Source organism: Arabidopsis lyrata (assembly GCF_000004255.2).
Source record: "Arabidopsis lyrata subsp. lyrata unplaced genomic scaffold ARALYscaffold_8, whole genome shotgun sequence".
Taxonomy (NCBI): Eukaryota; Viridiplantae; Streptophyta; class Magnoliopsida; order Brassicales; family Brassicaceae; genus Arabidopsis; species Arabidopsis lyrata.
The window spans coordinates 19187832-19202544 of NW_003302548.1; the positions used below are offsets into that span (position 1 = coordinate 19187832).

Here is a 14713-nt window from a genome sequence, read left to right on the forward strand (position 1 = left end):
AGGAGGCACTAAATTGTTTTATGGATGGGGATAAATTAAGAGTTTTTTTTAATAAAAAAAATCATTCTGGAATAGGGACTTGTCCAATAATAATTTGACTGGAGAGGTGCCAGAATTTCTAGGCAACATAAAATCTTTGGTGTTCATGTAAGTTTCTCTTTACATATTTTGCTAATGCTTTTCAAGTTCCACCTCATTCAGTTTCCTGTATTTATGTATGTATGTCTGAAGTATGCTCTGTTTTTTTAAAAAAAAATAGAAACATAAGCTGGAACAATCTTAATGGTTCAATTCCTCAGGCTCTTCGAAGGAAAGAACTGGAATTATTGTGAGAAACTTTTCACACAGATTTTGAACTTTTCTCAGTTATTTTCCAGAGAACCATTTGTGTATTTGATGTCTTTGTCCTCTTGTAGTCCTCAAGGGAACCCTAGGCTTTGTCTCTCTGGTTCATGCCTACCATCCAAACGCAAATTATTTCCAGTGGCAATTGTCGCATCAGTTGCTTCGGTGGCCAGTATTATCATTGCTGTCTTGGTTCTTATTTTTGTTTTCAGAAAGAAAAAGCCGTCAACTGTGGGAGGTAACTTGCAAGAGAAGTCTTACCAAATCAAGGAACTATAAAAAGCTAATGAATAGTTATGGTCATATTCCCTTATGTTTCTTCTTATCTACAGCTCTACAACAGCCACCTAGTATATCGCCATCGGTGAATGTTACATATCCTAATTCACCTGAAACATCAATCCAAACGAATAAGAGGAGGTTTACTTATTCAGAGGTCACTGATATGACAAAAAACTTCCAAAGAGTTGTTGGGGAAGGAGGATTCGGTATTGTCTATCACGGTACTCTGAATGGAAATGCACAAGTAGCTGTTAAAGTACTCTCTCAATCATCAACTCAAGGCTACAAGCAATTCAAGGCAGAAGTATGCTTAAAATTTGTAAGTTTGTGATCATCCTAAGCATCATAGTAGCTTAACGATTTCGTATGTGTTTGTTCTATGGATTAGGTTGATCTTCTTATGAGAGTTCACCATACAAATTTGGTTAGCCTGGTTGGATATTGTGGCGAAGGAGATCACTTGGCTCTCATCTACGAGTTTGTGCCCAATGGAAACTTAAGACAACATCTGTCAGGTAAACTTGCAGATAAGGTTTTCTAGTGATTTCACATGTATCAATAGCTCATGAAACATATACTTTTAGGAAAGGGAACTAACGATCTAAATATACAGGAACACGAGGCATATCCAACATCAGCTGGGGTATTCGACTACGAATAGCTGTGGAGGCTGCATTAGGTTTGTAGTACTAAGTGTAAACCATAGAACCAGATTAACTCTTTCTTACATTGTCCGAGTTTCCAGAAAATGGGTTTATGATAGAGGAATCCATTGAACAGGGTTGGAATATTTACATTCTGGATGCATACCACCAATGATTCACAGGGATGTCAAAACTACAAACATATTGTTGGACGAGCATTATAAGGCCAAACTCGCTGATTTTGGTCTCTCAAGGTCTTTCCCTGTTGGAGGTGAATCTCATGTTTCGACGGTGATTGCTGGTACCCCTGGTTACCTTGATCCCGAGTAAGTATTGTTAGTTAACATCACAATGTGCTGAAAAAAGCTTTATATTCTTTTCAATGGTTGAAGAATTACATATAAATAATGTTCATTGCCTTGCAGATATTACCGTACAAGTCGGTTAACTGAGAAGAGCGATGTGTACAGCTTTGGTATTGTGCTATTGGAGATGATTACAAACGAAGCCGTGATTGACCAAGCCCGTGCAAAGACTCACATAACACAATGGGTTGGGTTTGAGCTAAATAGTGGAGATATTAGTAGTATCATGGATCCAAACCTTCATGGAGATTACGACTCTCGGTCTGCATGGAGAGCTCTTGAACTAGCAATGTCATGTGCAAATCTGTTATAATTCTTACATCTAACCTCATTGAGGTTAGTTCACTCTTTCTTTATGTCTCTCTCTTTATCACACTATGTTCTTGTTCTTGCTTAGAGAGGAACACAAGAAACGTTTTTGCTTTAATCTTCTACATTGTATTTTAATTGGATCACATCTTACAAAGCACACATACACATACATATAGTAGATTTCTTCCACTCACCATACTCACTCTCTTAGACTCTAAACTTAGTCACTATTTGATCTTACTTCTAGACTTTAGACTTAAGCATACAAGCAACCTTACACAACCTTACCTTAGCTACTAACAATCCCAACAGCTCTCAACTACTCTAGCTTAACTACTTTAGCTAGAATAAGATACATAAGTTAATTCTACGAATGGGCCACAAAGAAACATACTTCACCACTTTGGGCCTATACTAACTTCATCAGCCCAATAAGACAAAACACAAAAACCCACTTCTCTTGTTGACTCTGTCTTTCTTCTCCTTTGTCGTTGACCTCTCTGTCACGACATCTTCTTCTTCTTCACTTGCTTCTTCTTTGCTTTTGCAAGTTCAATCAAGGATACAATTCCAACACTCCCTCTTGGATCCTTGATTGAAATCCCCAATTCCAATTTAGGGATTTGAATCCCTTTGCTTCTTCTTCTTCTCTGGAATCGCCTCTTCCCTGTGCGAGTCCCTTTCACGATCTTTGGCACAGCTCACTGGTAAGCTTGCCTCCTTCATCTCCCTCTTGCTTTGAATCTCCGCGCATCGAGCTTCTTCTTCTCGATTCTTTGTGCGTGAAGTTCTTCATCTCCCTCTGTCTTCTTTGACCCCTTGATCAATTTCTCTTCCTTGCAGGGACACTTCAACTCTAGGGTTTTCCATGTCTCCTCAAGTCATCTTCTACGTGAGCTCTCCTCACGTTCTCATTTAATTTCTTCTCCGTGACCACTCGTCACGTCTCTTGCTCGGCTGACATTGCAACCGGCTTCAGCTCCCACTGTGGTGAGCTTTTTCTTTGCTTGGTGTCTTCCTTTGATCACCAGCCTCTTCACTCTGTTTTTGATTCTCTGAACCATCACCTTTGGCTTTAGCTTTAGGACATTTTTCTCTGACTTGACCCACCACCTCGGCTTTCACTACCGTAGTATGGTTGGCTTCTCCTCAAGTCATCACCTTAGCTTTAGCCTTGGTCGTTTGGTTCCTCAAATCTCCACCTTAGTCTTCTTAACCTTAGCTTGATTGGTTTCTTGAATCATCAACCTCGGTATTCTCCGACTTGGTTTGTTTGATCCTTCACCACCACTTTGGTTATTCTAACCTTGGCTTCTCCTTCTCTTGTTTCAGCTTAAGAACCACATGGATTCTGAAACTTCAACAAGCATCTTCAAGCTTCACCAATACAATGTCGAACAAGGATTGAATTCATCACCTTTCACAACACCGTCTCCACACCGTTGTCTTCATTGCTTCTTCCAGAAGATCTCCACGTCTACTTGGATGCACCTGAAGCCCTCCTTCTCTAAGGTACGGTGTGAAATAGTTAGTGTAGGTTGGTGGTGCCCTTGTCACCACATCTCTTTCCTTCTCTTCTTCTCCGACATAGTCTCGGCTTTGCTCTTCCTTTTTTTTTTTCAGCCTTACACCTCTCTTTTTGTGCAGGCTCTTCTCTTCTTTTGTCTTGAGCTCAGGTCCGCTCAAGGTAGCTCCCTCTTGCCTTGAGCACATGTCCGCTCAAGGTTTACACCACCTCCATAGACTCCATTTCAGTGGCAGCGAGGTCTTCATCTTTGGGAGGTTATCCAACTCCTCCTCTTCTTTTCATCTTCTCACGGCTTCTTTTTTTGCCGTCTCTCCTACAACAGCTTCTCGGGCTGCATCATCTCTTCATCTTTGCCGTCTTCTTCTTACGGCCAGCTTTCTTCTTTGTTGATGGTTGTCTCCATCTTCCTCACATCTTCTTCTTTGGACAGGCTCCAAGATCAAGTAAGCTCTGATACCATGTTATAATTCTTACATCTAACCTCATTGAGGTTAGTTCACTCTTTCTTTATGTCTCTCTCTTTATCACACTATGTTCTTGTTCTTGCTTAGAGAGGAACACAAGAAACGTTTTTGCTTTAATCTTCTACATTGTATTTTAATTGGATCACATCTTACAAAGCACACATACACATACATATAGTAGATTTCTTCTACTCACCATACTCACTCTCTTAGACTCTAAACTTAGTCACTATTTGACCTTACTTCTAGACTTTAGACTTAAGCATACAAGCAACCTTACACAACCTTACCTTAGCTACTAACAATCCCAACAACTCTCAACTACTCTAGCTTAAGTACTTTAACTAGAATAAGATACATAAGTTAATTCTACGAATGGGCCACAAAGAAACATACTTCACCACTTTGGGCCTATACTAACTTCATCAGCCCCCAATAAGACAAAACACAAAAACCCACTTCTCTTGTTGACTCTGTCTTTCTTCTCCTTTGTCGTTGACCTCTCTGTCACGACATCTTCTTCTTCTTCACTTGCTTCTTCTTTGCTTTTGCAAGTTCAATCAAGGATACAATTCCAACAAAATCCTTCTTCCACAAGACGACCAAGTATGTCCCAGGTTGTTATCGAACTGAAAGAGTGTCTTGTGTCTGAAAACTCGAGGAGAAATATGAGTAGAGGCATGGAGTCTCAGAGTTCCGCTGAAGTGAACATGATCTTTGACATTGGGATGTTTCCTATGGCGAGATAGTTTGAGCTTGTGTAAGTAACATGTGAAGAATATCATATTCCTCTGTTTCTTTGGTTTAATATTGAATGTGTGTTAACTCTTGGAGTGCCATGTCGGGAATGTTTATAGTGTGATTACTCTTAAAGATATAGAAATATGTCACTATTTTCACAACCTCATCTCTGTTTTTCTTATCTTTGGTCTTCTCGGAGGATTTCAGCCCATTATCTATAACGAATTTGGATCCATTTATCTATAACGAATTTGGAATTTGCTTCTTCATTTTGGATATAGCAACGTTGATAACTGTGGGTCAAAATGTGTTTTAATGTAAGAGATTTATCCGATACATTTGGAGTCAATGACCACGTCAAATCTCTTGCTCCCTCTATCTATCTATCTCTCTATGTCTGAACATTTTAATGCGTTAGAGAGTGGTAATTATAAAAGCTGTGATTTTGACAGATTCTCTCGAAAACACAAGTTGCCTATTTTCTGACCAAGAAAGAAACTACGTCTTGTTGGGGTAATGTCCCTAATTAAGTTTAAAGATGTGGAGTTGCAATAGAAAACACATTTACTCATTCGTTTCATTGATCTCCTTGTTTTTAATTTATCTATTTCCAGACTCAGTACATCTTGCCATGTCGCCAGAGACTTGGCTTGACTTCCTTATCCCCTCGGGTTTATCTAATTTATACGCTGTGTCTCTCTCAAACTCGGTCACTCGTAATGTTTTGATATCTAAGCAATTATGGAGAGTCCTCGTCCGCTTTTGCTGCTCCTATCAGGAGTTTTTGCCATTATTTGTATTGTTCAAGCTCAGGATCACCAAGGTATCTACATCTACTACTCCATATTCTTTAATGCTTCGAGTCTCAATCATGCTTTTTGATTCTCACTCTTTTTTGTAAATTTAATTTTATTTTCCTTTCTCTTGCCAGGGTTCATCAGTTTGGATTGCGGGTTACCCTTGAGTGAAATGTCTCCTTATATTGAGCCATCAACCGGACTACAGTTCTCGTCTGATGCAAAGTTCATCCAAACTGGTAAAATTGAGGCGAGTCTGGAGAGTGCTTACCTGACGCCGTACATGAGTCTGAGATATTTTCCGGATGGGATACGGAACTGCTATAGTCTGAGTGTTGACATGCATAGGAAACATTTGATCAGGGCTATGTTTGTTTATGGAAATTACGATGGTCTCAACTCTAATCCGAAATTTGATCTGCATCTAGGCCCTAATCCGTGGGCAACAATAAATTTGCAAGCGTCTGTGAATGGTACAGTGCAGGAGATCATTCACACCCCAACATCAAACTCATTGCAGATTTGTCTTGTTAAGACAGGGACAACTACACCGATGATCTCAGCCTTGGAGTTACGGCCGTTGGGAAATAATTCTTACCCCACACAGTCAGGTTCCCTAAATCTTCTCTTTCGGATGTATGTCAACAAGACAGATGACTTTCTACGGTAAGTCAATGCCAACTTTCTTTTTTTGTTTGCTCCGCTATATGGAAAAACTTTGAGTTCTTGGCTAATACAATATTTGTTTCACATAGGTACCCGGATGATGTATATGATCGCAGATGGTTTGATTTTTTCTTGAAGAGTTGGACCGAGATTTCCACGACCCTCACAGTGAGCAATGATAACGATTATGATCCACCAAAAAGGGCACTTGCAACAGCTGCTACGCCTTCCAATGCCAGCGCGCCATTGACACTCAGTTGGACACCGGATAATCCTGGTGACGAATATTACTTGTACAGCCACTTCGCTGAGATACAAGATTTACAGACCAATGATACCAGGGAATTTGAATTGTTCTGGAATGGAGCTGTTATTAGCAAACCTTTCATTCCTTCAAAGTTAGCGGTAGATACTCACCTGGATATTTCTCCAAGGACTTGCAAAGGAGGGAAATGCATTTACCAGCTAATTAAAACCGCAAGATCAACTCTTCCTCCTCTACTTAACGCGCTTGAAGTCTATACAGTAATCCAATTTCCACAATCGGAAACAAATGAAAATGATGGTATGTTACTTACATTGTAGATACGTCCTGTTCGTTTTTAAATACTATAGAAAGTCAATTTCACCTGTTATTCCTCACATCATTGAACTTTACATCAGTGGTTGCTGTAAAGAATATCGAAGCTTCCTATAAATTGAGTAGAATCAGGTGGCAAGGAGATCCTTGCGTCCCTCAACAGTATGCGTGGGATGGTTTGAACTGTAGCAACACAGATATTTCTACACCTCCAAGAATAACGTCCTTGTAAGTTGAAGATGACTTACACGTACATACATGTTCAAAATATGCTACTTATCATGTTTTGAATCACCAGAAACTTGTCTTCAAGCGGGTTAACTGGAACCATAGCGGCTGCTATTCAAACCTTACACAGCTAGAAAAACTGTAAGTATGTCCACTGTCAGATATTGGTTTTGTCGATCAGAGTAAAACAAACGGCCTTTTACTTTATCTTGGCAATAAACTTTAGGGACTTATCAAATAACAAATTGACTGGAGTGGTGCCCGAATTTCTAGCCCAGATGAAATCTTTGTTGATCATGTAAGTTTCTCAGCATATTATCTATAACCTTTTCAATTCCACTCTGGGTCATGTGACTTTATTCATGAAGATGGCTCTTCTGTAATAGAAACTTAAGCGGGAACGATCTTAATGGTCCGCTTCCGCAAGGTCTTCAAAGAAAAGGACTAGAGTTACTGTAAGAAACTTACCACATAGTTTTTATATTCCCCAATTAATATCCACAGACCTTTTGTGAGTTAATATTTTCAAAAACACTCTTCTTCTTGCAGAGTTCAAGGAAACCCAAGGCTTTGCGTCTCTAGCTCCTGCACCGAAAATTCGAAGAAGAAATTTCATGTCGTAATTGTTGCATCAGTTGCTTCTGTGGCCATAATCATTGCTGTGTTGGTTCTTATTTTTGTTCTCAATAAGAAAAAGCCGCCGGCCGTGAAAGGTAATTTGCAGGAGATCTCTCATCAAATCAAGGAACTAAAAAAATTAGATGAATAGTTTTCTATCATCCCCTTCTTCTTTTCTTCTCTACAGCTCCACAACCTTCACTGAGTACGCCAATGGTGAATGAAACATATGCTAATTCACCTGAACCATCAATCGGGACAAAAAAGAGAAGGTTTACTTATTCAGAGGTTATGAAAATGACGAATAATTTCCAAAGAGTTGTAGGGGAAGGAGGATTTGGTGCCGTGTGTCATGGTACTCTAAATGGTTCGAAACAGGTAGCTGTTAAAGTTCTCTCTCAATCATCAAGTCAAGGCTATAAGCATTTTAAGGCAGAGGCATGCATAATCTTCTTTTAAAATTATGATCATCTTAAGCATCACAACCTTATGTTATCTCTTGTTTTTATTTCTCATGAATGATTAGGTCGATCTTCTTCTAAGAGTTCACCATACAAATTTGGTGAGCCTCGTTGGGTATTGCGATGAAGGAGATCACTTGGCTCTTATCTACGAGTTTATGCCCAATGGAGACTTAAGAGAACATCTATCCGGTAAACTTGAATTTCTTCTACCTAGGCTATGTTTATAACTTCTAAGGTGATCTAAAGGATCATATATATACAGGAAATCGCAGTGGGTCCTTTATCAACTGGGGCAATCGACTACGAATAGCTCTAGAGGCTGCACTTGGTTCGTACTAAGCTTATCCAATAAAAGTATAGCTTAGAATGACTTTTCTTCTGGTGGATTAACAAATAATTACTCCTTTGAATAGGATTGGAATATTTACATTCTGGATGCACACCACCAATTATACATAGAGATATAAAAACTACAAACATATTGTTGGACGGACAGTTAAAGGCCAAGCTTGCCGATTTCGGTCTTTCGAGATCTTTCCCTGTTGGGGGTGAAACACATATATCAACTGTGGTTGCTGGTACTCCCGGATACCTTGATCCTGAGTAAGTATCATTAGTGACCATTACAATGTACTGAAAGTGAGTTGTCATTTCGCACTTTATATATTGGTCAGAGAGTATAACCATGTACTTTGCCATGCAGATATTACCAGACAACTCGACTGGGTGAGAAGAGCGATGTGTACAGCTTCGGAATTGTGTTATTGGAGATGATCACAAACCAACCTGTGATTGACCAATCCCGTGCAAAGTCTCATATATCACAATGGGTTGCGTTTGAGCTTAACCGAGGAGATATTACTAAGATCATGGATCCAAACCTGCACGGGGATTACGATTCTCGTTCTGTATGGAGAGTTCTTGAACTGGCAATGTCGTGTGCGAATCCTTCTTCTGTGAACCGACCAAACATGTCCCAAGTTGCTAATGAACTGAAAGAATGTCTTGTGTCTGAAAAATCGAGGACGGACTCTCAGAGTTTTCTTCAAGTGAGCATGAGCTTTGACACAGAGTTGTTTCCGAGGGCAAGATAGTTTGTGCTGCAAGTAACACACAACCATGCTAATTAGTTGGGGGCTATTGGTCTAGACACGTCCATGTAAAATATGTAACACGAATCAGTCATTTTTGCTTTGATCATCGAAATGTGAAGATTATATTCTCCGGTACTTATTGATGTTATCATTCTTTGTATGAATGGATTGGATGCTTATAATCATTGGCCGTAAAAGATAATACCTCTTTGTGGTTCCATCATTAGCAAACAAATGATTTTGGTTAAGTATTTGTAAAATAGTTGGAAAAGAGTATTGATTTAAAATTTAGTACAGTCTGATAGACATTTCTCACTCAATCTGCGTCCCTGAACATTGCTTGTTTGGAAGTAAGATAGGATGTACTAATTCACCAAACCAAATCAAGTTCTCTAGAGAAGTAAAGAACCAGTAGAATGTGGGCTGTGAATCTTGAGATTTCTTATTCACTTAATCACTTGTCTCTACTCTTAAACATAATTATTAGGGCATTATTAGGCTAATCACTTTAGCTAAACTTACAAGAGTCACAAATTAGTGAAATGGATCTGAATTCGTTCTAGATAATGGGCCGAGAAAACCCAAGTCTAATCCTTGTGTTATTTTCCCGCGACTGCGTTTACAACACTCCAATCGTTTGATCGCGTTCTCAAATCAGTGCAAATCGCCGCCGATGAAGAGGTCTCATCGTCATCGCCGTCCTTCTCACGACGGGAAGTTTCGCTGTTGTATATGGCCGATATATCGCCGGAGATTCCTCACAACAGTCATTGGGCCGGTTGACGCCGGCTGAAAGAGATGGGACTCAAAATGCCCGACCGGAAGGTAATTTCTCAGTTAAAGATATGACTGAAAATCCTGTAAAAACTGCAACTTTAGTTATATGGGCTATGATTTTAGATATCTGATAATGGCGTCTTTGTCTGGAATTTGCTTGGTCATGTTGACCCACTTCTCTTTTTAGATATAGTCAGCGTTGATAATTGTGAGTCCTCTGCTTTGTGATTCGAAGCTGTTCTTGTCGATGAAGACGTCAAAATATGTTTTAGTTAGTGATAAATTATCCGATATGATTCAATCCAAGTCAATGACCACTAGAAAGTCAAATCTCTTGCTGTGAACATTTTTTTAATGCGTTAAAGAGTGGTGACTGTAAAACCTTTGATTGACAGATTCTCTTGAAAACCAAGAAACTGTAGAAGATGTATTCTTGGGACATTTACTTATTCGTTTCATTGACCCTTTTTGTAAAGAATTCAAGACTCAGGACATCTTGCCATGTTGCCAGAGGCTTGGATTGTTTCTTGGGTTTATCTATTTATACGCTTTGTTTCTCTCAAACTCGGGCATTGGTAATGTTTTGATATCTAAAAGCTATTATGGATAGTCCTTGTCGGCTTTTGCTGCTGCTATTAGGAGCTTTTGCCGTTATTGGTTGTGTTCGAGCGCAGGATCAACAAGGTATCTACGTCTTAATGGTTTTTATGTATATACATCTACTACTCCTTAATGATTCGATTCTTAGTCATGTTTGTACCTGAGATGCTTTTGATTTTTCACTCTCTTACCAGAGTTTATCAGTTTGGATTGTGGGTTACCCGTGAGTGAACCGTCTTCTTATGTTGAGTCAGTAACCGGACTACGGTTCTCGTCTGATGCTGAATTCATCCAGACTGGTAAAAGTGGTAAAATCCAGGCGAATATGGAGAATGACTACTTGAAGCCGTACACGAGGCTGAGATATTTTCCAGATGAGAGAAGGAACTGCTATAGTCTGAGTGTTGACAAGAATAGGAAATATTTGATCAGGGCTGGGTTCATTTATGGGAATTACGATGGTCTTAATTCTAACCCGATATTTGAACTGCATCTAGGCCCTAATCTGTGGGCAACTATAGATTTGCAAAAGTTTGTGAATGGTACAATGGAGGAGATCCTTCACACTCCAACATCAAACTCGTTAAAGGTTTGTCTAGTTAAGACAGGGACAACTACACCCTTGATCTCAGCCTTGGAATTACGGCCATTGGGAAATAATTCTTATCGCACAGAGGGTTCTCTGAATCTTCTCGTTCGGATGTATCTCAACAAGACAGATGGCTTTCTTCGGTAAGTGTTTTTTTTTTTTTGGGGCAAATCAGTGGTGGCTTCTATATTCATATACCCTTTATTTTTAAAATTCCTATACTTATTCAAGGCTAATACAACCTTTGTTCCACATAGGTACCCGGATGATGTTTATGATCGCAGATGGCGTAATTTCTTTTTGGTGGGTTGGACCCAAATTTCCACCACTCTCGAAGTGAGCAATGATAACGATTATCAACCACCAAAAAAGGCTCTTGCAGCGGCTGCCACGCCTTCTAATGCCAGTACGCCATTGACAATCAGTTGGACACCGGATAATCCTGGTGACCAATATTACTTGTACAGCCACTTCTCTGAGATACAAGATTTACAGACCAATGATACCAGGGAATTTGACTTATTATGGGATGGAGCTGTTGTTACTGAAGCTTTCATCCCTGCAAAGTTAGGGGTAGATACTATCTATAATCCTTCTCCAGTGACTTGCAAAGGAGGAAAATGCAGTTACCAGCTAATAAAAACCTCAAGATCAACGCTTCCTTCTCTACTTAACGCTCTTGAAATCTACACAGTTATCCGATTTCCACAGTCGGAAACAAATGAAAGTGATGGTATGTTACTTATCTTCACTGTTGTGCAGATAAGGTCTCTTTTTCTTTTTTTTTTTGAAGTATAGAAAATCAACTTCACCTGTTAATCCTCACATCATTGAACTTTACATCAGTGGTTGCTGTTAAAAATATCGAAGCAGCCTATAAATTGAGTAGAATCAGGTGGCAAGGAGATCCTTGCGTCCCTCAACAGTATGCGTGGGATGGTTTGAACTGTAGCAACACAGATATTTCTAAACCTCCAAGAGTAACATCCTTGTAAGTCGTAAGATCACACACACGCACATGCACACTTATCTTCAAAATATGTTAACTATCATGCTTTGAATAACCAGAAATTTGTCTTCAAGCGGGTTAACTGGAACCATAGCAGCTGCGATTCAAAACCTTACACAGCTAGAAAAACTGTAAGTATCTCCATTGTTAATAATGGTTTTGTTGATGGAAGTAAACCTAATGACCTCTACTTTATTTTGGGAATAAACTTTTAGGGACTTGTCAAATAACACTTTAACTGGAGTGGTGCCCGAATTTCTAGCCCAGATGAAATCGTTGGTAATCATGTAAGTTTCTCAGCATATATTCTTTTAATTTCAGTTCCCCTTTGGGTCATGTGTATGGATGCATGAAGCTTGCTCTTCTTTAATAGAAACTTAAGCGGCAACAATCTTAGTGGTCCCCTTCCTCAAGGTCTTCAAAGAGAGGGACTAGATTTACTGTAAGAAACTTCTCACATAGTTTTTAATATTCCGCAGTTATTATCCACAGCCTTGTTGTGATTTGATGTTTCTTAACAACACTCTTCTTCTTGCAGAGTTCAAGGAAACCCAAGGCTTTGTCTCTCTGGTTCCTGCACAGAAAAAAACTCGAAGAAGAAATTTCCGGTGGTGATTGTTGCATCAGTTGCTTCTGTAGCCATAATCGTTGCTGTGTTGGTTCTTATTTTTGTTCTCAATAAGAGAAAGCCATCGACTGTGGAAGGTAATTTGCAGGAGATCTCTCATCAAATCAAGAAACTACAAAAATTCGATGAATAGTTTTTCTTACATCCCCTATTTTTTTTTTTTTTTTCTTCTCTATAGCTCTACAACCTCCACTGAGTACGCCAATGGTTCATGATAATTCACCTGAACCATCAATCAAGACAAAAAAGAGAAGGTTTACTTATTCAGAGGTTATGAAAATGACGAATAATTTCCAAAGAGTTGTAGGGGAAGGAGGATTCGGTGTTGTGTGCCACGGTACTCTAAATGGTTCTGAACAGGTGGCTGTTAAAGTACTCTCTAAATCATCAAGTCAAGGCTATAAACATTTTAAGGCTGAGGTACGTCTGATCCTTCTAAAAAAATCATGATCATCTTAAGCATCACAACCTTACGCTATCTCTTGCTTTTATTTTCCCATGGATGATTAGGTCGATCTTCTTCTACGAGTTCACCATACAAATTTGGTGAGCCTCGTTGGATATTGCGATGAAAGAGATCACTTGGCTCTCATCTATGAGTTTGTGCCCAAGGGAGACTTAAAACAACATCTATCTGGTAAACTTGAATTTCTTCATGATTCGAAAATCTAGCTAGACTATGTTTATAACTTCTAAGGTGATCTAAAGGATCCTATATACAGGAAAACGCGGTGGGTCCTATATCAACTGGGGCAGTCGACTACGAATAGCTCTGGAGGCTGCACTAGGTTCGTATTAAGCTTAGCCAATGTAAGCAGCTTAAAATGACTTTCCTTCTGGTGGATTAACAAATAATCACTCCTTTGAATAGGATTGGAATATTTACATTCTGGATGCACACCACCAATTGTACATAGAGATATAAAAACTACAAACATATTGTTGGACGACCAGTTAAAGGCCAAGCTTGCCGATTTCGGGCTTTCGAGATCTTTCCCTGTTGGAGGTGAATCACATATTTCAACTGTGGTTGCTGGTACTCCTGGATACCTGGATCCTGAGTAAGTGTCGTTAGTGACCATTACAATGTGCTGAAAGTGAGTTGTCATTTCGCACTTTATATATTGGTCAGAGAGTATAACCATGTACTTTGCCGTGCAGATATTACCAGACAACTCGACTGGGTGAGAAGAGCGATGTGTACAGCTTCGGAATTGTGTTATTGGAGATGATCACAAACCAACCTGTGATTGACCAATCCCGTGCAAAGTCTCACATAACACAATGGGTTGGGTTCGAGCTTAACCAAGGAGATATTACGAAGATCATGGATCCAAACCTGCACGGGGATTACGATTCTCGTTCTGTATGGAGAGTTCTTGAACTGGCAATGTCGTGTGCGAATCCTTCTTCAGTGAACCGACCAAACATGTCCCAAGTTGCTAATGAGCTGAAAGAATGTCTTGTGTCTGAAAAATCGAGGGGAAATATGAATATGGACTCTCAGAGTTCTCTTGATGTGAGCATGAGCTTTGACACGGAGTTGTTTCCGAGGGCAAGATAATCTGTGTTGCTAGTAACACAACCATGCTAACTAGTTGGGCAAATGGGCTAGACACGTCCATGTAAAATATGTAACACGAATCAGTCATTTTTACTTTGATCATCGACATGTGTCAAAATCGCGTGATTGTTTACCAAGAAACTACTGTTGCACTAAATGTAACAATGTCCAAAATCAAATTCTTTAGAAAACTAAAGAAACAGAATACGGATTGTGATTTCTCAACATTCACTTATCTGTCCTCTGAAATGATTAGGCTCAACATTCACTTAGACTTGGACTTTGTCAAATATAATTGATATGACAGTTCATTGCTTAACGTGCTTCTGGTCTGCTCTATATTTTCCATGATTGAGTTCATGATAGTGATGTTTGGACTTTGCTGTCCTCTTATTCCTCTTATTCTTCCGCTTGTTGA

The 14713-nt window shown here is 39.4% G+C and overlaps 3 protein-coding genes across 4 annotated transcripts; all 3 read left to right on the forward strand.

The window, feature by feature from the left end:
* Positions 1-75: 75 nt before the first annotated feature.
* LOC9302417 (probable LRR receptor-like serine/threonine-protein kinase At5g59680) lies at positions 76-4845 on the forward strand. The gene is made up of 8 exons (XM_021015606.1): positions 76-147; positions 260-328; positions 417-931; positions 1016-1142; positions 1241-1306; positions 1408-1597; positions 1697-1938; positions 4523-4845. Exons 2-8 carry the CDS (start codon positions 283-285, stop codon positions 4687-4689), a joined length of 1353 nt encoding a protein of 450 aa, XP_020871265.1. The 5' UTR covers positions 76-147; positions 260-282; the 3' UTR covers positions 4690-4845.
* Positions 2275-9348, forward strand: LOC110225692 (probable LRR receptor-like serine/threonine-protein kinase PAM74). Its single transcript, XM_021015603.1, is given in 19 exon segments — positions 2275-2655; positions 2792-2938; positions 3281-3460; positions 3596-3919; positions 5134-5194; positions 5296-5504; positions 5613-6144; positions 6234-6709; positions 6808-6952; positions 7023-7066; positions 7069-7093; positions 7179-7250; positions 7339-7407; positions 7502-7665; positions 7758-7948; positions 8097-8223; positions 8297-8362; positions 8448-8637; positions 8738-9348. Coding segments are annotated over 14 exon segments (2574 nt in total). The 5' UTR covers positions 2275-2655; positions 2792-2938; positions 3281-3460; positions 3596-3919; positions 5134-5194; positions 5296-5422; the 3' UTR covers positions 9129-9348.
* A 350-nt stretch (positions 9349-9698) lies between these two features.
* On the forward strand, positions 9699-14522 carry LOC9300720 (probable LRR receptor-like serine/threonine-protein kinase PAM74). 2 transcript variants are annotated; one of them, XM_021015601.1, is made up of 14 exons: positions 9699-9953; positions 10301-10589; positions 10700-11237; positions 11352-11827; positions 11941-12085; positions 12163-12234; positions 12319-12390; positions 12477-12545; positions 12642-12808; positions 12910-13151; positions 13242-13368; positions 13454-13519; positions 13603-13792; positions 13893-14522. In XM_021015601.1, the coding sequence occupies exons 2-14, from the start codon at positions 10508-10510 to the stop codon at positions 14293-14295; spliced, it is 2649 nt and encodes an 882-aa protein (XP_020871260.1). In that variant the 5' UTR covers positions 9699-9953; positions 10301-10507; the 3' UTR covers positions 14296-14522. The 2 variants fall into 2 exon arrangements, with proteins under 2 accessions (XP_020871260.1, XP_020871261.1); XM_021015602.1 differs by having other exon boundaries at positions 10382-10589.
* Positions 14523-14713: the final 191 nt, after the last annotated feature.

What these genes read in the sequence shown, in the direction of transcription:
- LOC9302417 (XM_021015606.1), top strand. Translation starts at nt 283, where the DNA reads ATGGTTCAATTCCTCAGGCTCTTCGAAGGAAAGAACTGGAATTATT. An exon ending in ACAAGCAATTCAAGGCAGAA is followed by an intron (nt 932 to 1,015) that starts GTATGCTTAAAA and finishes TCTATGGATTAG; the next exon opens with GTTGATCTTCTTATGAGAGT. An exon ending in CCTGGTTACCTTGATCCCGA is followed by an intron (nt 1,598 to 1,696) that starts GTAAGTATTGTT and finishes ATTGCCTTGCAG; the next exon opens with ATATTACCGTACAAGTCGGT.
- LOC9300720 (XM_021015601.1), top strand. Translation starts at nt 10,508, where the DNA reads ATGGATAGTCCTTGTCGGCTTTTGCTGCTGCTATTAGGAGCTTTTGCC. An exon ending in AGCTCTGGAGGCTGCACTAG is followed by an intron (nt 13,520 to 13,602) that starts GTTCGTATTAAG and finishes TCCTTTGAATAG; the next exon opens with GATTGGAATATTTACATTCT. An exon ending in CCTGGATACCTGGATCCTGA is followed by an intron (nt 13,793 to 13,892) that starts GTAAGTGTCGTT and finishes TTTGCCGTGCAG; the next exon opens with ATATTACCAGACAACTCGAC.